Source organism: Scatophagus argus, chromosome 21 (genome assembly GCF_020382885.2).
Source record: "Scatophagus argus isolate fScaArg1 chromosome 21, fScaArg1.pri, whole genome shotgun sequence".
NCBI classification, from domain to species: Eukaryota; Metazoa; Chordata; class Actinopteri; family Scatophagidae; genus Scatophagus; species Scatophagus argus.
The window spans coordinates 12,388,390-12,412,101 of NC_058513.1; the positions used below are offsets into that span (position 1 = coordinate 12,388,390).

At 43.3% G+C, this 23,712-nt stretch overlaps 3 protein-coding genes across 4 annotated transcripts; 2 read left to right on the forward strand and 1 right to left on the reverse strand.

The window, feature by feature from the left end:
- Positions 1-105: 105 nt before the first annotated feature.
- On the forward strand, positions 106-3,048 carry pus3 (pseudouridylate synthase 3). Of its 2 annotated transcripts, none has more exons than XM_046377536.1 (7): positions 106-245; positions 625-1,045; positions 1,152-1,429; positions 1,515-1,698; positions 1,970-2,079; positions 2,196-2,368; positions 2,618-3,048. In XM_046377536.1, exons 2-7 carry the CDS (start codon positions 626-628, stop codon positions 2,887-2,889), a joined length of 1,437 nt encoding a protein of 478 aa, XP_046233492.1. In that variant the 5' UTR covers positions 106-245; position 625; the 3' UTR covers positions 2,890-3,048. The 2 variants fall into 2 exon arrangements, with proteins under 2 accessions (XP_046233492.1, XP_046233493.1); XM_046377537.1 differs by having other exon boundaries at positions 113-245; positions 622-1,045.
- Positions 3,049-3,267: 219 nt separating this feature from the next.
- On the forward strand, positions 3,268-9,792 carry dcakd (dephospho-CoA kinase domain containing). Its single transcript, XM_046377538.1, has 5 exons — positions 3,268-3,619; positions 7,138-7,249; positions 7,710-7,913; positions 8,192-8,279; positions 8,555-9,792. Exons 2-5 carry the CDS (start codon positions 7,138-7,140, stop codon positions 8,838-8,840), a joined length of 690 nt encoding a protein of 229 aa, XP_046233494.1. The 5' UTR covers positions 3,268-3,619; the 3' UTR covers positions 8,841-9,792.
- Positions 9,793-17,912: 8,120 nt separating this feature from the next.
- On the reverse strand, positions 17,913-22,947 carry LOC124052626 (C1q-related factor-like). The gene is made up of 2 exons (XM_046377100.1): positions 21,976-22,947; positions 17,913-18,953 (listed from the first exon to the last, which is right to left on the reverse strand). Exons 1-2 carry the CDS (start codon positions 22,621-22,623, stop codon positions 18,774-18,776), a joined length of 828 nt encoding a protein of 275 aa, XP_046233056.1. The 5' UTR covers positions 22,624-22,947; the 3' UTR covers positions 17,913-18,773.
- Positions 22,948-23,712: the final 765 nt, after the last annotated feature.

The window sequence follows — 23,712 nt, forward strand, 5'->3', positions numbered from 1 at the left end:
ATATATATAAGAGATATTTATAAAAGAGACAGACAGAGAGAGAGAGAGAGAGAGAGAGAGAGAGAGAGAGAGAGAGAGAGAGAGCAAATTAAGTAGTAAACAACATTTCCCAGAATTCTTCTAAAGGGAAATGTGTCCGCTCTCTAAATCGGTCCGTCCCGTGTCAGCGCGGAAAGTAACGTGCACTCCTGCCCGAGAAGTGACTGAAAAAGCGTTTATCATCACTACTGAGATTAAAATCGAAGGTAAAGAAGGTGTTTTGTTGTGATATCATGAATACATACACCAACAGACTTTATATCGCTCTGTTGTTTCATTTATTACAACAGTTAACAGACGCTGTGTAGCATTTAGCCAGTAAACATAACGCTGCATTAACTTAAAACTTCCAGACTCAAGCTAGCTGTCTGGATGAATGTTATAATGTCCGACTGTACATGAAGCAGACATACCAATTACACTAGGCTAATTAACCTGGTGTCACACTGTACAATAAAACAAGAACAATTAAGCATGTGGCTACACAAGAGCACGTTTATGTATTAGCTAGGAGCGCTACTCATTTGTAAAAACTATTGGTTATTCCCCATAAATGGTCTCTCTTCTCGCTTATTTGTCAAGCAGCATGACAGAGCCTTTGGCCCAGCGAATACAGGAGCTGGAGGCAGAGCTGGAGAAGCTCAAGTACCAGCTGAAAGAGAGGAGCAAAGCTGGAGGTGACCCGGACCTGATCTCCAGTGCACCTCCAAACGAAAACACACACTGCAGACCTGATGGTCACTTCAACAACAGCAGCAAAAAGGGAAAGAAAGCAGGCAAAGAGCGTCCTTTTGACTTCTCAGCCCACCCTCGGCGCCACGTGGCTCTGCGGCTGGCTTACCTGGGATGGGCCTACCAGGGCTTTGCAGTTCAGGAGAACACAGACAACACTGTGGAAGCCAGACTCTTTGAAGCTTTGCTAAAGACTCGGCTGATTCAAGACCGACAGAGCTCCAACTACCACCGGTGTGGTCGCACCGATAAGGGAGTCAGTGCGTTCTCTCAGGTGAGTTCACATTGTGTTTCCAAAACAAGAACATAGTGTCTTGCATGCCTCCCCTTCCTTGTAATGGTCCATACAGCGGCCGAGTGAACTTGTCCGTTCTCCTCAGGTCATAACCATCGATTTGCGCTCCACACAGTTTTGTGGGGGATTGGGCGTCACACTCCCTGAAAATGTTGACGTAAGTGCCAAGAATAAAGCATCTGGCACCGAGCTTCCATATGTGAAGATGCTGAATAGAGTCCTGCCCCAGGACATCAGGCTCCTGGACTGGGCACCAGTACCAGAGGGCTTCAGTGCACGCTTTGACTGTCAGTCTCGCACATACCGGTACTACTTTCCCCGAGGATCTTTGGATGTGGCGTTGATGGCAGATGCTGCAAAAAGGTGGGTGAAGACACAACATGATAAAGACTGATGTTACCACTGAAAGTCACAGTTGTGATTTGAGAAGCTCTTTGACACCCAACAGATATGAGGGCACTCACGACTTTCGCAACCTGTGCAAAATGGATGTGGGCAACGGAGTCCTGCAGTTTGAGAGGACCATCTTGTCGGCATCAGTCAAGCCTGTGCAGCCCCAGCACACCTCCAGCACAGGCCAATATGACCTCTTCATGTTTGAGATCAAAGGACTGGCTTTCCTTTACCACCAGGTATCAAGAGATCGAGGCTTTTTTTCCCTCAGTGTTTCACAGCTCTGCTCAACAGGAAATCATATTCATGTCAAGCCATTGAACTGATTAAAAAAAAAAAAAAAAGCATATTCACTCATGAGAAAGATGTTAACGCTAAACTTCTATTACTGATTTTTGCAATTCACATACAGTCTCTTGTGGAGCTAATCTCTTTCGCACTTGTAATACTTTGATTAATGACATTTGCAGTCTCTTACTGCAATGAGTTTCCTGTTGTGTTACGCTGCAGGTACGATGCATGATGGCACTGCTTCTCCTGATTGGGCAGAAACTGGAAGCCCCAGAGATAATTAATCAGCTCCTGGATGTTCAGAGTAACCCCAGGAAGCCTCAGTACAGGTGAGTTGACTGCTGGTGAAGAGGCTGCGCTTTGTCTCGGTTTTTAAATTGTCGCAGCAATACTTCAGTCACGTCAGTATGAATCTGTTTTAAACATTTCCCTTCCTGTCTCCAAGCATGGCAGTCGACTACCCTCTGGTGCTGTACGACTGCCACTTTGAAGGTTTGAGCTGGAAACAGGAGAAAGAAGAGGTGAATCACGTCCTGTCTGCGCTACAGCAACACTGGACACAGAGTGCGGTCAAGACCCACGTCCTCCATGGGATGATCCAGGGTTTGGAGGCCATAGGTGAGCTGTTCAGTGAGATGAACGGACTCTGATATTTTTCTTCTGCTTTCCTGCATACACTTTTAAGCAGGATTGTGGAACATTTTGGTGCATTTTCCCTGCCAGAAACTCAGCCCAGTGAATTTTGACTGACCGTAACCAGTGCTGATAGGCTTACGTCATTTAATACTCTTTGAGCATTTTGCTTATCTCACATGTACATAAATGCTAGAAATCGATCTAAATTGTTTCACTTCTCTCCATCCACAGGTGGAGAATCCTCTAACCATTGCTGGCTAGTGGAAGGTAGCAGGCAGAAAAACTACCGGCCCCTGCTGGAACGTCCATGCTGCGAGAGCCTGGAGTCCAGGATAAACCATTTTGTCAAAAGAGGCAGGCTGGAGTGGGAGGAAGGGGAGAACGGGGGTGAAATGGTCCACAGAGGGAAAAGGTCCAGACATTCCCAGAATTGCCCCAGTCTCCCAGTTTCTGCGGAGATGCCGTCATCAAAAGGAAGTACAGCTCAAAAGACAGAAGATTGATATTTTCTCACAGGACTTGCCAAAATGAAATTTGTCATAATTTTTTATTTCAGGAAACAAAACAGTGGATTTTTCTGTTGTGTATAATAGGAAAATGTATTTACCTTTACTTCCATGTAAATATCCATTTGATTTGGAAATAAACGTGTTTTGAAAGAAGTGGTTTGGTTTTAAGTCAGCAGTTGAATTTAAGTACATTTACTCAAATACAGGTACTTGTATTTATTTTCATTTTATGCTGCTTAGTATTTCTGTACTATATTTTGGAGGTAAATATTATACTTTACAATTCCATAGCTATATTTATTAGATGGCTGTTGTATTTTTACTGTAGTTTTGCCACCAAAACTACTCGCTAAAACTAGCGAGTCGGAACTCTTATGAAATCGGGAGACATGTCGGACACAATTTGCGGTGGCGCTCGCGAAGCTAAGGAGCTAGGTCTTTAGCAGTCCGATGAGTACAAGTCATAGTTACAGACAGCTATTCTGAGCAACACGGCAGTGTCAAACCTCTTCGTCTGGTTGTGTTTTTAATAGGACTTAGTGAAAATGTCTGCGGCTTCGTGTGACTGCGTGTATGTCGTCGCTCTGACTTGATCGAGACTTGAGCTAACGTTAGCCTGTTAGCAGTCCGGGTTGTTTACCACATCAGCCCCACCACCACTGTGGCTCTGCACGGATTTCCACTGAACATTGAGCTACTTTAAGGGGTGTCACGGATTTATAAGGTAAATAAAAATGCATATCAGGGGTCCGTTTCATGAAGCAGGTTCAACAAACTCTGAGTATGTATGTTAACTCTGAGTTGACAAACCCTGAGATGAAAAACTCAGAGTTTCCTGTTTCAACAAAGCGGATTCGCATTAGTTTTGTCGACTCTGAGTATGTTGACTCTGAGTATGTTGAGGCAAGCTCGTGCACCGCGACTCTACAAAAAGCCCTCATCAATGGAGCCCCAATTCACTGATTCACCACGGAGGCCGGAGGGGAAAGAAAGCGCTCAGCATATTTTTCACCGCTGGAGGTGGAAATTTTGATGGAGGCGTACGGTGAATATCGGTATGTAATCCGGAAAAAGTAACACCTGCGGCAAAAGGAAAGCGAAAACGCGTGGGGAAAAAAAAATCACTGCTCGAGTCAATGCGTAAATTTTGTTTAATCACTCATAAAATATTGCATGTAAAATATGGTATTGACCCTCTGTTCATGTAGGTGCAACCCAGGGGGTGAAAAACGGGTGAAATAAAAAAATATAATTCAGTCAGGTGAGGCTGAAACATAACATGCCTGGTTGTATCTCACTTTGCTAACATTTGACATGTCAAACTATTTAAATGATTTAATACTGTACAACTCTTTCATCCCCACATGATGTTTTCACACATTCTGTTCTCTGTAATGTTTCATTAATTAATGTGGTGAAGTTAACATTTGACTCCTGCCTGGCCAACAGAAAGAGGGCAGACTCCAGACTCCAACCTGTTGTATGTAACTCAACACACCAAAACTCATAACCAATAGTGGTGTAAAGTTCACAGAATAAAATGCTTGTCTTCAAAGGATAATGAAGATGAAGACACTGTGTCTGCTGTCACAGAAAGGCCTACAGAGGTATCATATTAGATCAGCTTTACATGTATGTGACATGCTTGTATGGATTTATATTAACATATTATCCTTTTTTAACAGAGCGTAACTGGACAGCATGAAGAGCGTCCATCAAACTCTGCAGCACCAATGAACACAGTGAGAGTTTCAGTAAACAACACAGTTTAATTCTGTACAATTGTACATGTAGAATAATATATAACAGATAAGGAAATGGTGTACTTGGACCGCCAGATCCAAAAGGCAGATCTGGAAATCGAGATACTTAAATACAACTTAGAGGTGGGTGTGCAGTCACAGGTAAATTTAATTTATTATTGGAACAATATGAAAAACTAACAGAAAAATGTTCTCTTTGTCTCTCTCTGTCTGTAGGATATAAGGAAGACTAAATAAAATCAATGTGTGACAGTGTGGTCGTGCTTTTATTGATTTAACCTGGAAAATGATTATTGCATATGAGATCTCTGATTGCTCTTCCATCCTGGTTTTCTGGGAGGTGGATGGGGTCCTCCTCATGGTCTTCTGTTTGTAGGGCAGGGTGTTGCTCTCCTCTAATAGTTGCAATATTATGGAGAATAACACATGCCACACTTATGTCACAGGCTCTCTCAGGGGTTACTCTGAGATGATGCAAGCCCTGGAAACAGGCTTTCAGCAGGCCTACAGTCATCTCTACCCTGGCTCTGGTACTGCAGTGTGCCACACTGAAGTGCTGCTGGGGGCCTGGTTGAGGGTCTGGGTAAGGAGTTATGAGTGTGGGTTAGCAGGGGTAACTCCTGTCACCCAGAAGGAAGCCTTCAATCTCTCCTGCAAGTAAAGTCACATTTATTTAGTACAGATATTTTTCAAAGCTCTTTACAGTGACAAACAGCCACCAGTGCAGTGTTTCAGGCCACTTGCCACAGTATATTCTGTTGCTCAGAGTAGACTCTTGATATATACAGGAGCCATGCTCAGACCCAGGCCACTTGGCTTCCACATTTGTGATGATGTGAGCTGCATCACAAACGATTTTAACAGTACAGAAAATGAGACTTCCTGTTCACATAATATTCATTTTCTGAAGGAGCAGTGATAGGAATGTGAGTGCCATCAATGCGGCCAGTCACATTGGGAAATCCTAAAAGACATTCAAATCTTTGCTCCCAGAGGTCTCAGCAACATGTTAACAGAAAAATTATTATTCATTTGATGGCTCTCACAGGCTTGTGGCCAGGAAAAACAAGACAAACTGAGAGAAACCGTTTCAGAGCGAGGCTCACCTTTCTGACAGCTCTGCAAACAGGTGCTTTACTTATGTGCTCTGCATGTTGTATAAAACACTCCCGTTTGCAGAAACGTAGAGCAACGTAAAGTATCTGTTCAGTGGTGAGTGCACGGCCACGGTGGGTGATGTGAGTGATGACAGGACGGATGAGGTTGTGAATGTATTGCAGTGACTGTAACGAAAAACGATAAGGCTCATATAAAAAGTCGGGACAGGATGAAAAATTACCCAGACGTGCGAGGAAAATCCTCGCCCGACGCAATCACATTTCTCTGTGAATCAGTATTGCTTCTTCGTCTACAGGCTCCTCCAGAAACACACACTCGATTTTCGTAAACTTAGCAGGTTCGACGGAGACTCGGTGAATAAGGAAACGGTTCAGGCTTATGTTCCGTAAAGGGGAGGAGTCGGAGACAAACTCAGGGTTTCTGGGATAAAACCTGCTCCCGACCAGGTTATGTTCACAGACTAAGTTACCGCGGTAACAGACTCTGAGTATGAGTTACCTCGCTTTATGAAACGGGCTTAACTTACTCCTGAACTTACCCCGATCTCAGGGTTAACTTACCTCGCTTCTTGAAACGCTTAACTCAGGGTTTCGCTGATTTCAGGCTTAACATACTCAGAGTTTCCACATAACCTGCTTCATGAAACGGGCCCCAGGTGTCTTTGTGTATAACGGTATATACAGTTTGTAAACAATTAGCTTCTCCCTCTCTAGCTGGATCGTGAGGCAGCTGTTGAGCCTCGCCCGGGTTTATCTTGACGTTTAGTCAAGAGTAATTTAAGAGCCGATGTTCCTATCAGTCATATAAGTTAGGCTCCCAAGTTGGCTGGCAAGCGAAGTAGTTCATAAACCGTGTAGCTGAGTGTAGCTCAGCACCTCCACAGCAGGGGGCGTGTTGTTAAACTTCATTACAGCCTTTGGAACACTCAATTTCAAAAGGAAAGTTCAAATGACATCAGCTGCCTGACATTTGATAGCAAAGCTTTTATAATTAACTGCACACCCAAGTACCCAAGTATTCCCAGAAATTAATTGTGGAAACACTTTTATGTGTCCATAGCTTTGGTATTTGTCTTCTTAAGGTTGTACCAATTCCCTGCATACTGTGAAGTTTACTGACATTATTATGTGTGGATATATACATATTACACTGTATATCATGTGTGGCTTGTATATTTTTGCAAGAAGCGACATTTCTATATATTTCATTATTAGTTGGTGCTGTTTACAAACTAGTCCAGCTGTGCCAGTGCAGAAATTTCATTTATTTATGTTTATTTTCTGTGAGTCACTGCAAACTGTTAACAGCATTATTACTTTGCTGAGGGCTTGGGTACATCTCTCTGTGTCTTTGCTTGAAGATGTTCCTGGTGGGGCTGACAGGAGGTATTGCCTCAGGAAAAAGCACAGTGTCTTCAATGCTGCGGGAGCTTGGCTGCCCCATTATCGATGCTGATGTTGTGGCCAGGAAAGGTTGGTGAAGACCTATCCTCTCCAAACTGTTCAACTCTTGTCTCTCAAATAAACTAAGATGTGGGAGTTGGGATTCGCCTATGACACTAAGCAAACTCTACTTGGTGTAATAGCAACTGATATTATGCTGAAATTGACATAAAGGGGCTGGGGCCTGTAGGAGGTTCATTAAGACTAACGCTTGGAGAGAGAGAGCGCATGAATCACGACGGCTGACTGCAGGGATGATACTTTGGTTATGTAGTGAAGATAAAAAGGTCACAGAACTAGGTGAAAAGTGCCGAGCTGCATGTAGGAGAACATAAAAGTCAAATCAGTTTTATTTATATGGTGTCAAATCACAACAGAAGTTTGGGCTTTAGCAACATTTTATACTAACTGGGTTTGTCTTTGTCTTGTCCTCAATCAAAATACTCTTATCATATAAAAAGCAAACGTTACTTTCTTTTCTTGAGATCAGTTGTGGAGCCTCACACTCCTGCCTACTCCCGCATCGTCTACCACTTCGGGCCAGAGATCCTGCTTGAGAACGGCGAGATTGACCGGCAGAAGCTGGGTCAGCTCATCTTCGCCAGTGAGGAGAAGAGGAAGCTGCTGAACTCCATCACCCACCCGGAGATCCATAAAGCAATGCTCAAAGAGATCCTGTTCTACTTTCTCAGAGGTGACGGAGGAACTGAGTTTGGCTCAGTTAAAAGGGAAAAATGAGCCAAGGCTGTTTTGCAAAGCAATGATGGGGACTGGGGATAAAAGTAGCTGCTGCTCACAGGCCCATTGCTCTAACTTTCTACTGCAAGAGACATGACTCCCACTCGAGATTTCTCAAGTGCATTGAGAAAATAAATTTAGACGTGCACCTCTTGTTGTATATTGTATTGTGTTGTGTTGTATTGTTGTTGTATTTTTCGAATGCCAGACTGTAAATGTGTTCGGTCTCCTTAGGGTACCGCTACGTCGTGCTGGATGTGCCGCTTCTCTTTGAAACCAGGCGTCTCACTCAGTTTCTAAACCACACTGTTGTAGTTTACTGGTAAGACCACTGCTCAGTTTTCTCCATATTCTCCTATCGCTTCAGAGTTTTTTAGATTGATTGTTTACAATTTTTATATTTTAATTCATTAAATGTTTTGAAGGTTTGTTTTTGCCAGAAACTGGCCATTAAGCCCAGTTTTGTGAGTTATTGGTTACCTCTGCCCATCTCTTTCTCTCTCTGTGCCTTATTAGCGTGACTCACTGCCTCTGGATTTTTTTAACAAGGCGCGCTGGCTGCACCATAAATAACCTCCATTGTCTGTTCCTTTTCAGTGACCCTGCCACTCAGCTATCGCGCCTGATGCAGAGGGACGGCCTGACCCAGGAGCAGGCCGAGCAGCGCGTGGCTGCACAGATGCCGCTCAATGAAAAGCGTGGCTTGGCCAATCATGTTATTGAGAACTCAGGCAGCCGAGAGGACACCCACCGGCAAGTCCTGCGGCTGCACACAAAGCTGGAGGACTCCATGGACTTCCTGTTAGTGAGGGCCATTGCTATTGCAGCCACTGCTGGTCTGGGTGGGATACTGCTGTATGCAGTCAAGATACTTTTATCCTAACAGAGGACAGGCGAGGGGGAGGAGGATAAAGGGTATTTGGTCCAGGATGTGGTCAGAGATGAGGGTGCGAAAAAGAAGCAGGCGATAGCACGTCAGGGTGCAATTTACTGTGAGATTACCTCTACAGCACCAACTGCTACAGCTCAGAGGTGTGACATGCTCTGTTTGCAGTGAACACTGACTTACAGTTTTGACACAACATGCACTGACAAATATGGTTTGGTGTGAAGGGTTGCTATGTGCAGTTTGAGTTGGTTTTGGTCAGATATTTAACACATGTGAAGCTCAGTCGTTGCACACACTTCCCCGATACAGCGATGACAGTCTGCGACCAAAAATGTGGTTCAGCTTTTCGTTTTTGGTGCAAATCTTAACTAACATTAGTGGGGAAAAAAAAGGCAGAACTGACAATTGTACAAAAAAGTAAGAGATTTTATTCTGTTAGACCTTTTGCACTGAATTGAATGAATGATTATCCAAGCTAGCAATTTTGGGTGACTTGTATAGATTTTAAATACCAATACCAGAGAACAAATGAAAAAGTCAAAAAAAGCTGTACAGTCTTAACAACTCTAGATGTGCAGAAGTCACCGTGGCTTGTGGTTCGCGGACTGTCACCTTTTAGTTTTAGTGCGAAATGTCAATGCTATCCCCAGTCATGAATATTATAAGTTTAAAACATTGTAGGAACCGTCTGAGGCTTGCAAAATATGACTGTATGATAATGACCTATGTAATGAAGATAAACGACAGAATGTGTTGGACAATCCATTTTTTAAATGGGAACAGTTTGAATTTACATGAATTAAGAGACTTTATATCTATCACTGTATTTTCTTACACTTGAAGCTGTCCTCTGTAAATATTAAGTGTTTTCTGTGTACTCTCACTTGTAACTCAAACACAACGTTTGTAACACTAGCTGCTTAAATGAAGTCTAAATGATACAGTGCTACTGTTTTAAAATAACAACAGCTGTCAGATGGTGCCAGTTTTCCCTGTTTTGTCATTTTACTTCTACTGCGTCACATTTCATGTCCTCCACTCAGATCTGTTTCGCTTGTTATTTACACAGCATGTTCGCTATGCAGAACGATAATTATGCAGTTTGACACCAGAAGGCTGTTTTTAAATTGATCTGATGAAGGTGGTTTGGGGACGTTTGCCTCTGATCACTTTAGTATACGCAAGCAGGACTGTGTGACATTATTCAGTGACAATCTAACACATGATCTGAAAACCTCAACTCTAGTCTAGATGTTGAACTTGAACAAACGCTGAAAAAAACGCCACATAGACTGCCAGACGGAGGAGTATTTGTGTTGAGAAATACATATCATTCAAATTATTAGTCAAAGTAGAGTAAAAATTATGGAGATATTGAAACACTGTTGGTGTACTTCAGTTAAGATATCAGTGGAAGCGTGACAAGGACATTAAAGGTTATTTAAAGGTGTACTCCGGCGATTTAGGATTGGACCTTCGTTAAGCTGCAGGACTTGGAACACACAAATCTGAAAAGTAATAATCAAAATTGAAGCAACAGAGACAGAGATATGTTGGATTTTAGTCACTAGTACGTATCAGACTCCATCAAAAACACTGAATCCTACATTTCCCATAGTGCAACTTACCAGTCTAGTCTTTGTTAGACTTTCCCTGCATGTTAAGTAACATCTTTCAAACCCTGCACCTCCAGTTTGTAATACAACCAAGTCAACCCCAAGTCAAGGTAATCCCGGTGACATCATTGGGACATCATTGTTTTATCTGTCGGTTATTTCATCACTTAGTATCAATCATGCAGGGCAAAGACGAGATTTGAGAACCTGCATATATTTGCTGCTCTCTAAAATATTTTTTTTTTCCTTGCAGCTCTGGCCCTTATAGTAATGAACTGAATTCATGTTGGCAATATTGAAACTCATCATCTTCCAACCAAGCATTCTATGGAAAAGACAGCGATGTAATTAGATCCTACGGGAAAATGTGTTAGTAACAGGACTTCGGGAGAAGAGAATAATAAACCTATATTAATGGTGAGATATGATGTCCTTGCTCTTGTCCACATCAGAGCTTCGGCATGAAGATTCAGGCCCACGGGCGGGCGTGGTGACATCATCCTGGCACTGAGGTCCCACTAGCTTGTGTGGCTCACTTGGCTCCGTTGAAAGCCCCTACTGGTCTGCTCCTTGTTTTTGTCAAGCCACTGCAGAATTAATGCAAAGTGACTCGGGCTGTGGTGGGGGTGGAAGGGAGGCGGGGGGGGGCAGTCAAGCAAGGCTCCACAAACAGCCACACACACACAAGAGTGTAATCTTTTACACACATGCAAAACAGTACCTGCAAGTTTCCATAATGCGCACAATCGCACTGTAATTTAATCCATCCACAGCTGTCCGTCATTCAGACCCACGATGAAGACTATGGTCCATTCTTCAGTTGCTTTTTTTTTTTTTCTTTTTAATCTGGCTCCACCACCGTGATCCGGGGGGGTGGTGGGGTGGTGGTGTTAACCTGCTTTACTGACCAGCCAGCTGTTCAGCAGAGATTTTCAAGTGTGCCTTTTCTCTGCCTCTTTCTCAGAGACAGACAGAGGCCAGATGCAGAGCATGGAAGGAGGACTATATCTGTACCAGCAAGTGTGAATGCCCCAGGGAGAGAATGGTGGCAAAGTCTCGGTCTGAATATAAATTGGGTTTAATTCTGAAGGTGTCAAGCTAAAAGGTGAAAGTCTTAAGTCGCCTTGTTACACTTTGTAAAAGTACATGGATGCAGGCGCAACCCACTGCTTTATTGTGTGTTGTGGGTCCTCTCCAGGAGCAGAGCAAATAATTTTCTGATGGCAGGGGGTAAAGACTTCTATAATCTCGCCATCATGTTCAGAGAGTTGGCCTACGGCACCACAGCGTGTCGACATTTTGGAATCTCCTGTCTGAGTGGTTTTTCATCATTTCCCCCGCCTCCTGCCATCAGCGAAGGTAAAGCAGCTTGGGCAAAGGCAAGCAAAATAAATAGCTTCGCACCAAAACTCGGCCGCAGCTCTAGATAGTTGACGGTCTGAATTAATTTTCAGTTACTGCTGCGTTAGTCAGTCAGTCTTTGTCAAGGAGCTAATTTTTTTTTTTTTTTTTTTATCACAGCCGTGAAAGTACATGCTGCCCTGGAGGGTAATAGGCTTTCTGTGTTCAGTAGCCTTTTGTTAATAGCAATTCAGCTGTGCCATTTTAGCAAATTATCAGTTAAAACAAGACATGGCAGTTGTGGACACATTTTAGTATTTATGTATGTGAGTGTGTATGCAAGAGCAACAATTAGGTCCCAAATCTGGCTTTGATATAATTGTTAAAGCCCCTACAAAGTTTTTATTTCATTTATTTGACTAATCAGACTTTGTCTCAGTACGGTGACGGTGTTTGATTGACATTTTACTCATTGTCTTGTTCTGTGGCAGCTAATAGGATGGGCCAGTCAACACATGAATGATTTTTCATAAACTTTGCTGCACCCACCTACAACCTGAACAAAGGTTCAAACGATTTCTCAACGTCGCAAGGTCTACATCACCAGGTACATTTCCATTTCCTATGGGCCATTTTGACAGAAGACATTTTGACACATCTCAGTAGGAAAAGCACTGGTGTCAATAATAAAATGAACAGATGCAGTAATTTGTAGTTTCTTCTTCAGTGTTCTGGTTGGGGGTGGAAGAACTGTATAAAACTATTCCACTCCAAGTGCATTCAGCATCTTGATGAAGTACACAAGGAAGGAGAGGAGGGAGAATCCAGTCAGTAGCTGTTGAGGTATGTACCATAGTGGTGTACCGACCGACTGGCACTGCCATCCCTGGAGCCTTGCAGCTAGCTAGCATTGATAAAAACAGGTAATGGCAAGGTAGGTGTGCTTTTCATGCTCCCATCAAGATAGGATATTTCCTGTGTAGCTGCTACAGTTGGTTGCACATAATTTTGTCTCTATCTCAAACATCAAATGTAAATGAGTTTGTTTTACTTGCTCTGAACACAAAAACTCCACCAGGCTGCACAGACAATAATAATCACAGTGAATCACTACCTCGCTGTACCAGAATATAAAGCATCCACACCTTCTACATTTATGGATTTGCCATCTGTTAAGTGAGACCATTTTATATATATATATATAGATATAATTTTCAAGTTCCCACATTGTTTTCTACAGGCACCTTTACTTGACTAGAAAAAAACGGAGGCAATTATTTTAAGTGTCTTCTGGAGACTCAAGGAGCAAACGAAAGGGGTTTCATTTCTCTGAGCTGACTAGAAATATTTGATGGAAGTAACCGCGAGTGAAGAGATGGTTGGGCGTGAAAGATTATCTCTGGTTGTGCAACAGGGTGAATTTGTCATATTTAACATGAAGATTTACGGATTATTGGCCAATGAGAACCACTTCTTAACGATGAAATGTTGATTCAGGCTATGCTAAAGCACAAACTGACAAAAAGAGCAGTGATGAAAAGCCCACAAAGCCGCTGATGTGCCCGCTCTCCCCAAGCACACAACAGCTCACAAATGCAGCCCGACACCAGCGGGTAGACTGCACTGGCCTGAGAAACTGTAACCACTGTAGTGTTCTTGAACTCTGGCATCTGGTGTCATGCTGAGGAAGGGGCACTTGCAGCGCCTCCGTAGCCTCTTGTCAGACTGCATCCATGAGACTGCGGTGAGGTGAACAGACAGGCAACACGCCAGCGGAGCGTCCCCGGACACATGACTCAACCTGTCCCTATGTGTTAGCCCCGACTCAGTCAGGGCCATGAGGGAACGAGGACGTCGGTATTGAGTCACTGACACACTGGACAATCCCCAGACCGAGCACGACGATGAGGAAGAACGTGGGGGCTGCGCGTTGTCATGTTGTCCCAAGGAGTGCTAGGATGAGGGGTAACGCACCCATGCATACATGATCTAATGCAAGACGCAATGACTTTGCGCATGTATGTCTACCACTGGGGCAACTTTACCTAACGACTGCCATGAGCAAAGAACAGAATCACTCACTGTGGTGCACCACAGCCATTACTCCAAGAAACAACACTTACATTGCAGGCCGTCAGAAGCATATAAGCTGGTAGACCAAATTGCCCGTGCAGGCTAGTGTTTAACCTGTTAAGAACTCTATAATTATATCGGTGTGCCCCAGTGATTATTGTGTGATTATTTCAAGAACCAATTTTCTGTACATTGGCATGAACGCCTGTCATCGTTGTGAGACATAACTTGTATATTTCCTCCATTGCCCTCTACCCAAGTTTTCAGAAATTTTCCCAGAGACCCTTTTGTTAGCTGAATGTAAGTAATGTATGTATGTAATGTAACAACATCATAGATATCACAGATGGATCCTGAGGGACGTTGATACGCAATGTCCACTACAAAATAGGAAATAAAAGTGCAAATAAAAACAAAATCTAACAAATAAGGTGCAAAAGCCAAATTTACACAGTGCCAGAAATGTAAACAGATAATAATAAGGATCATAAGTTAAGTTAATGGTAAGGTGCAAGTATATAAACAATGTCGGACATTTGCATGTTATGTAAGTGTCTGGTGAATCATATCAAGTCAGCTCATAAGCATCAGCAGCATTGCTTTCTACACTTAAAACTCTACAGTGTTAGAGCGTATCACAAATACTTACCTCTCCTCCGGCTTTGCTGACCACACCACCACAAAGCTGAGAAAACTGATGAGAAAGCAGCAAGAACTGATGAGAGCATTGTCCTTTTCACAATACGACCAAGATTCAAGGTCTCGCAAAGATCAATCACGACCTGCTTCTTCCTTGTAATCACGCCTTTTATTGGGATTTTGAGGACATAATGAATGCCAGGTTTCCATATTAACAGAGCCGTCCTTATGCAGGCGTGATGGGACTTCTGACGTAGTGCTGCACGAAAGTAATTTTGTATCTGCTAATGTACCTTAAGCACATTTAACAATAATGACTGTGACATCTTTGCAGACTCCTGATAGTATAGGCAGACAAAAGTTCAGTGAGGTGCTAGAGGTATGCTGCATTTCAGAGTGCACACTGAGGATGAGTTCAGCTACTGTACACACAAGACTTAACTGTTTATTTTTAGAAGTCAAGGTACTTTGTAAAGGCTTGTGGTGACCCTTGAGATTGCAGGTCTGAAATGCATGGCAGAGCAGCTGGGAAGACTCTGTACAATGTCAGTAGTTATTGACAGCCAGGCAGTGTTGAGGAGACACTCATTTTAAGCCATGCTAGTGGCAACGCTCTGTGGACGGCAATGTCAGTCCACCATCTTGGTTTAGGAAGAGTGGAAGCTGTATTTAGAACGCAATGTCATTTAAGTCCCTGTTAGTGCAATGGTCAGGTGTCCCAATACCTTTGTCCATATAGTGTACCTGCAAAGCTGTCCTGTCAACCCCAGCAGTTGGACAATGCAGCAGCTTGCAGAGCACGGTCGCATGAAGATGCTAGCATGGCTGTGGCTTTGTGACCTTTTATCAAATGGAGATTTCTGATCTCTTTGTGTAAAAGAAAACCTCTCCCTAAGTGCACATATGCAAAAAACATTTGAGTACATAAGCGTGGGAAAGGGGGCTGTGCATTTGATGGGAGGAAGTGTAGTTGAGCACAACGGGCAATTTAGCTCAACAATTAAAGCATCTATCTCTAATTTGGATCTCCCCTGGTGAGTTAAGTGGGGACGCTCAAGATAACAACACCAAGGGCTCATTAATGTCACTTCAGACATTTCAGGGGAGGTTCTCTCTCCGAGCCCTGTATTCTCCTGTCTAGTTCAGACTAAAGACACATGCAGGGACACACACGTACGCTGACCCGAACGCTGACCCAAACACTAACACACACACAGATCCACAGTCATGCACGCGCACTCTGCAGTAGCCTGATAAGCCTCACGCCTCACCAATTGGCCCCTGCAAATGTCAAGCTGAAGCCATCTCAGTTTACTGATAGGGAGTGGGCGGGAGTGAATGAAATCAAAATTTCCTTCAGTTACATTTGCATCGGCTGGAGATTACCTAAATTAAAACAAGTCTGCAGCAGAGGCATAATCTTTCAAATCCCTCTACTTACACATGATGAAAAAAGGTACAGTAGGAAATCTCCAAATATCCCCACAGCCGAGTCCAAGAGACGACGCTTACGTCAACAAAAAGCAGCTTACAGCGCTTCTCAGGGAAATACTTATCTTCAAACCCTGGTCCTGTTTAAAGTTAGGGAGGACATGAGATGAAATGTGAGTCAAAGGTTCAAGCGTTGCGCACAGTCCAGATGCTGTTTCATCATAAATTAAACCACCGGCCCCCAGAGTGTCCTGTTGGGTAGGTTGTTCAGCTAAAGTCACCATCAAAACCAAACACTCCCCGAGGAGGGGGTTTGTGTCGCTTACACAAGCACAATAGCTTGAGTAAGGATCACCCAGTTTTGCAGGATGAGGCAAAGATGGTTCCTGCCAGGAGAATTTTTCTACGCTTCACACAGACGGTTTTGTGCTTACCCCTGTTGTCACTGTGAGTCTGACCTGGATAAATGACTCAAACAGGGATGGGTAGAAGGCTTAATAGGGGGTTTCTGTTTATCTGTGCAATGTAATGCAATAATTAGTATTATTTACTGGCATGATGGCAGTCCCAAAGTACTAATTATGTTCTGGGGAAGAAGACAAATGAATTCAGGTGCATTTTCTCTTCGCTGTCCTCACTTGTATATTTTAAAAGGGTTAATGCTGTTGAACTTCTGGCATAATCCCCCCGTGTCTCTTAAGTGTTTTTCTCATGAGAATGATTTTGCCCTGTTTGTGTTTCTCCCCGAGGACTTCAGGAAAAGTACAGATGTTGCAGACTCTCGGGCAACGTTCACTTCCAGTGGTTTCAGCAGTGAAAGCTGTTTCTCGCCGACCTGGGGCGTTTGTCTTTGACATTGTGACATGAAGTCTCTCTAATTTGACGATGTGCTCATACACCCTGCAAGAAGAAAACAGCCCGTGCTAGTGCTCAGCTGCCCCGTGGCTCGGGTGACCTCTGCTCAGGCACGGACCCTCGGTCTTAATTGTGTCTGGAGGAATTGTGCTGTCTTAAGACAAGCTTAAGTTTAGACCAGAGGGCTCCCTGGCCTTTTCTGCATAAAGCAGTCAAACAGACAACGTGATGACGAACAGTGCAGCAGTCTAGTCTCTTCCCTTCATTTTAATCAAGTGTACACTATTACACCAATTTGCACCTCAAAATGCTGAATTTAATTGAATTTAATTGAGCTTCGAGCAGCACACTGAGCTGAGCTTTGGCGACTGAGTGAATGTGCATCTATTTCGTCACGCCGTCAAACTTTTGTTCTTAAACTCTTAACTTGGTCTTTCAAACTATATAAGAGAGAGAGAGAGAGAGTTTTGGACCCTGTGTGGCCCATGTCAAAGGCACAATATCACAGCGGCGCTCTTAAGAAAAAAAATATATTGGCTTTTACAGTTTAGCCCTGGAAGCTATTTTCTTGTCTCTGACACTGATGTCGGCGTCACAGTAGAGCCTAATTTGCCTGGATCGCTTTCCGACACTGATCTAAGCTTTGCCATGATATGTTTTAACACCCGTCCCCCTGACTTTCTCCTGCTACATCTCAGCGTCTCCACACCCATTAGAGGAAAAAACGCGTGCCCCCTTTGATTCTGAAACACAATCATCTCCCGCCTCATTTGGCATTTAACACAGCTGTGATTTGCTCTCCCTTTCCCTCAACGATCATCTCTGCATTGATTGCCTCTCGCTGAGCTGATGTGGCTCTCTTGTTCGTAACATTTGCGAGACTAAATGCTGGTTTCACTGGAAAATGAGAGATTAGAACAGCTGATCAAGAAATAGATGAGGTGAGTGACATTAACCACATAATTAACTACATAATGTGTGAGTAAATGCAACAAAAAAAAGAAGAGAAATCATGGACATTAAAAGTAAAAACAATAGCAATAGATGTTCTTCCAGCCCACGTCTTGTAATTTAAACTTGATTTAAGGTCACTGTATTTTCTCTTTATCATTTGTGGAAACATACAGAACATTTTAACAGGTCTTACATGCATGAATTAAATAAATGGGTCTTTACAAATGGCACATTAACCATTACATGATATAATTGTACAACTATCTATCACAGCTATAACAGCTATATTTTTTAACAGACACACACAATATGGTGCATGTTCACTATTTTGATTGTGTTCAGACATCAAGATTCAATATCAAATGTACAGTTTATACACTAACAATATGCCGAATATGATGGGCTAATATGACATGATTTTCCAAACCATCACACTGAGACACAGTACATTTTGTGACACCGCCATTCAACACAAGAATAATCTCATCTTGGCACCCAGTATTTGACAAATTAGTATTTCTTGAGAATGAATATATCTCCTCTGTCGTTGAAGGACAACACCTTATCATACAAACAGCATGAGAAAACATAAATCTAAAACGGCACGTTTACGAACACTGCAGTCGCCACAACTGCTGGATTTCCAGACTTGCATTTGACATGACAGCTCAAAAATGATGGCGAGGCTTCTGCACTGTCAGAATTGTTACTGCACCTCAGCATGACACATGGACAGTGACAGTCGCTGTTACGTGGCTCGCGTCCATCAGAGTAGTGGCATAGGCACCCTGTATACAATGGGATGTATGGAGGAGCAGGTAGACAGTTACCGATAACCACAGATCCACGGCCTTAACTGCCGTATCGGCACTGATCTTATGCATCCTTAAAAACAATCTGGCAGCGGATCAGTGGCTATGGGCAACATTAACCTTACTGCAGGAGCCAAGTGAAAGTCAGGAAGTGAATGTCCTCTGGCTGTGACCTTTCACCTCTGAGCCCACATCCTGTCCAGTCCTCAGTCGGCGTAGAGGATGAACCCTGAGAAGGTGCTGTATTTGTTGCTGTTTCCCCCGTGAGCTTTGCCCCCATCCAATTTTATGAAAACCTCATCGCCTGCATCCAAATGAAGGATGACACTGTTGCTGGCGTAGTCATAACTCTGGTCCTGGTCTTGGGCAATAGCGCTGGCCCTGACCTGGAATATGACACGCACACACAGACAAGGAGAGAGGAAATAAAGAAATGTAAATGCTAGTAGAACGCCAAGGAAAATATTTACAATGAAGAATTGTTAACCAACCACTGCTAGCAAAATGCATTCACTTTTCAGCATACAATGCAAATATAAATGATTATACATGATTATTAGAACTCACTAAATGAGCTGCACATTTATTTGCCATGTATGAGTTGGACAGAAAGATATTTATTTTTTTTATTTAAGGAAGAGAGTATTTGCAAGAAGAGTGGAGTAAATTTGAGAGTTGGTGTAAAGAGTGTCCCCTGTGGTGAATATCTTGTTGTTTCTTCTCATGACTCAACTGATAGGGTCAGGCTTGAGTCAGTCTGCCTCTGAGGAAGGATGGCAGCACAGACTATCCCTTTGCCTCATGTTCTACTCTTACAGCGCATCCACCTTTTTCTGGGTGGAGCACTGAAAAATTCCTTTCCAAATTTAAGTGTCATCATGTCAACATGAGGGAGTTACTGAGGGTGTTAGAAGTTGTTCTACATGTACAGCTAGCCGCTGAAGGGACATATCCCCTCTAAGCTTTAGCTAATGTATAATGATTTGGGTTGCCAGGTTGGCTGTTATGCTGCATCTTCACCAGACCAATCACAAAAGTGTAATCCCTCCTTCAACCAGACTGTGGCGACAGCTTCTAAACTAAGTTAGAACCAAAATAGGAACAAGGAGATCTAATCAGTACCAGTGAAGTACAAAAGTGTATTTCAAGAGGCCGCAGGGTCTGAGAGGAGAGTTTGAGCCACAGATGACAGCATGATGATGGATTTCTGAGACATGATGGCAATGCAGCCCAAACTCACTTCCCTCCTTGTGTCCAGCATCACTCCACTGTAGCAGCATAATGTCCAATCCAAAAAGAAATTGACTGAAAAGTTCATTTACAGTAAGATGGTGTCATACGCTATGTTGTAAACGTGGAAAACTGTGTAAGTTGTGTGATATCGTAATTTTAACCAGGGACATTTTAGCGGCTAAACTGGCAGGACACCATTTTGGCCTCCTCTTGAGCCAAATGAATACTTAATCAATGATCATTTTATTTTTGTTGCATCTTTTGCCTTTAGAACTTCTTTTCTCCTGTATGTGTGAATGAACACAAATTAGGTTGCATCGTGATATATGGTGATTTAATCAGCAGTTATAGTTGGTTTGCATGTTTGACTGAAGCCAAGTTTACATGACTTCATTGTTCGTAATTGGTCCTCATTAACCACATAGAGACTGCATTTGTGTTTGGTTATGTAACTATCAGCGTGAACCTCAGTGGTGTGTGTTAGGATCTGGCAAAATACTTAATTTCTTTCGAAGAACCCAAGGAAGCTGTTTAATAATAGTTTTTTCATGTTTCATCTCAGAACTCATGTTGTTCACGACAGCGTGAGACAGTAATCAATTCATTTTCAACTGCAGTTGGTAAATTTAGCTCTGTATAAGAAACTTTGTGTCTGGTGCTGCACACAGTGCCATTGCCCTGGAAAGCAGACAGCGGCAGAGAGGTTAAGAGCTGGGGGAGGCAGCTTGAAGAAGTCTTCAGAAAACAACAGTCCACCAACAGGTGAATCACTGTGATTAAAATATCTAGCTTCCAGCTCTAACACAGTCTCTCTCCATTTACTATATTAGTGCCTTTTGGATTGCAAATGTAAATTTTGTTATTAACTTTCTACTACCTTTAAATTGCTTGTCTATGCTTTTTAATTATTAAAAATATAGTCTTTGTTGTAAGAGGTGTGTGTGTGTGTGTTTGGCCACACATTTAATAAGATGTGGTTGGGGTGAGGAGTGGGAAACGATGCCCTTTTTAAAATTTCAGCCACTTTGTCCTTAAAGTATTTGTGCACATCCCTCTTTACACCCTTCTTTTACAAAAACGTTTGCAAGCTTAGGTTAAAGTCTGATCAATGTGATCGTAAACATCACATTAACAGAACTTAAAATGTCTATTTTTGTGAGGACAGGTGAGAGAGGATTTAGTGTTGTTGATGGTGCTGTGGTGTATTTTGTTCCCTTGGGGAAAAAAATAAGGCAAATACCTTACAGGATGATCCGCTCCGATATGACAGCAAAATGCGTACAGAGTGGTGTATGTTGAAATTGTATGTGTCGGTCCATATCAAGTGGTATATATTGCAGTGCAACCCAGTAAAACACCAAAAAGCAATGACTGCAAAACTGAACCTTCAGTCTCAACTAAAATTGATCTGTATTAGCCTCACGAATATGGTATTTACTGTGTGCCCCTTGTACAGGACTGCATTATAATAAACAGCTGTTTGTGTTATTTGGTCCACTTTCTGTACAGCCTGTTGCAACCTGGCTGTGATGTTTGCAGGAAAATGTCAAGACTCAGATTTACATGGTGTTTGATCAGTGTCATCACTTGAGGCTTTAAAGACATTACAAAATTACCCATGAACCTGGCAAATATCATGATTTGATATTGAAACGGCTGGGTCTGACAGGCAGTCTGATAACGCATACTAGCACATCGTGGCTCCATGAAGTTTGTTGTATTTCAAAGGGCACCAGCTTTGAACTAGCCACTACCCCAGGCTGTGTTTTGATGTGTGCAGAGTTGAGATAGCGCTGCACTCCTTCCACTCACTTCAACGTGTACATCATTGGATGTGTAATATGCACAGATACGCAATCTGGCAGCGTGCCACTGTGCATTGTCATTATACTGGACTATAACACCAGACCAAGACGGACCTAAAATCACTATCCACATGAATGCATGACTACTCAATTTAGACTGCCAGCACACTGGTTTCACTACTCCCTGAGCATCTTGATGTAGATTCATCTCAGTGTGTGATTCAGGGAACACATAATGTCAGTAAATGGATAATTCTCTACTTTTTGTACTTTGAGAAACTGGGGTTATAACATCTGTCAAATTCAACAGTAAATCATTAAACATTTGGCTTTTTGAGAATGTGTCTGAAGAGTTAGAAGTGATACCCACCAGACCATTCTTGATCAGGTCAGCCCACATGCTAGTGCCATCTCCTCCCCTCATCAGCACATTGTAGATGAAAAAGTAGGTGCCAGGAATCTTACAGGTGAACTTGCCCGTTGCGCCCTCGTAGTTACCTCCAATATTAGTCACCACGTCATCAAATCGAAGAATATCATAACCTTCTTGAGGGTTTCGTAGTCCTGCATAAAATGCCACCCGAGGAGTGGTGTTGTAGGTGGTTGTGCTAACTGCCCCTTTACCCCCTAAACCCAGAATCCCAGTCCGTACGATGTCCACACCATCTCCCGGTGGTCCTTTGGGTCCTGGTGGGCCTGGCTCTCCAGGTGGTCCTGGGGGTCCAGGCTTGCCCGGACGTCCTGGTTTGCCTTGTGGGCCATGAGCACTGTAAGTAGGCAGCGGTGGGCCGATGCTGTGATCACTCAGATCAGCGTCGTTGTCCACCTGTAGGCCTGTGGTTGCTGTATCCGTTCCTACGTGCACACCTGTTCCCGTCGTGCCAGCGCTGGGGAAGGGGTCACAAACCATACGGCAGGTACCCAGCATCTCGTAGTGGCTCGAGCTGTCATCTATGCCACCTGTGCCAACGGAGCTCACCAGCACGGGGATGAGGACCACCAGAACCAGGACCAGCATGACCCCCACTGCAGCTGCCACCAGGGTCTTCCGCCCGATGCTCAGCCGGGGAAGGGGCTGCGCAGCCACCGTGGAACTCTCCGGGGTGGAAATGGTGACTGTGGGGAGTGCGTCCACCTGGCAAAACGCAGACACACTGACGATGTCCGATGGTGGAGACGGCGCACAGGGAGAGCTGATATGAGTGTGTGAGTGAGTGACAGAGCAGTGTGGGAGTAAGGGAGAGGGAGTGGAGCAAGGGACCCGAAGTGAAAAGGAGAGAGAGAGAGAGTGAGAGAAGAGGAGGAGGGAGAGAGTAAGACTGCTTGAGAGAAAAAGAAATGAAGCAAGGGGAGGAGAGAGTGAGCAACATGCACTCACTAGCCATCTGAGTCAGGGATGAGGAGGGCACCGTCCTCCTGGCAGATGTGAGAAGCCAGGGAAGACATAAAGAAAGAGTGTGAGATACAGAGCACAGAGAACGAGATCATAACCAATCAAATCATGTTTAGGATGATGAAGACAGCGATAGAGAAGTTGGCTTGGATAACAAGGATTTTTGGAATTTTTTGGAAATAGCATTTACATACCACCACTGAAAGTTTTACTCCATTCTTGCTGCCATACGTTCTTCTGTAATATTAAACAGTTGGTATTGATTCTGTGCAGTTATGAACAACAGTATTTTATTGAGAGTATAAAAAGAACTCGTGAGTCATCTAATAGTCTGAAGTCAGGTATGGATTTAGATTTAGCCTGATATGTTTTCTTAGTTTAATGAGTCTGCATTTTATCAAGGTCAGAAAGTGTATGTTTTGCCTTATCTGCCTACGCGTTTGTGTGTGATTGTGAATGTGTGTGCGTGGGGGTGCTCTTATATACCACAATGACTCCAGGCATTGGTGATCAGTCAAGCTGCAACATTCACAACATAAGAAAGGATTTTAAAGTAATTACTGATAGGGACTGTGGCCACATCACAACGGACATCAGTAAAGCAAGAGATATGAGAGATACAACGAAGTCTTACAGTCTTACACCACTTCCAAAACACAGTTTTAACATGTTTTAGCAAGCCATGACAGTGAGCCTGGATTCACAGGGGGAGGA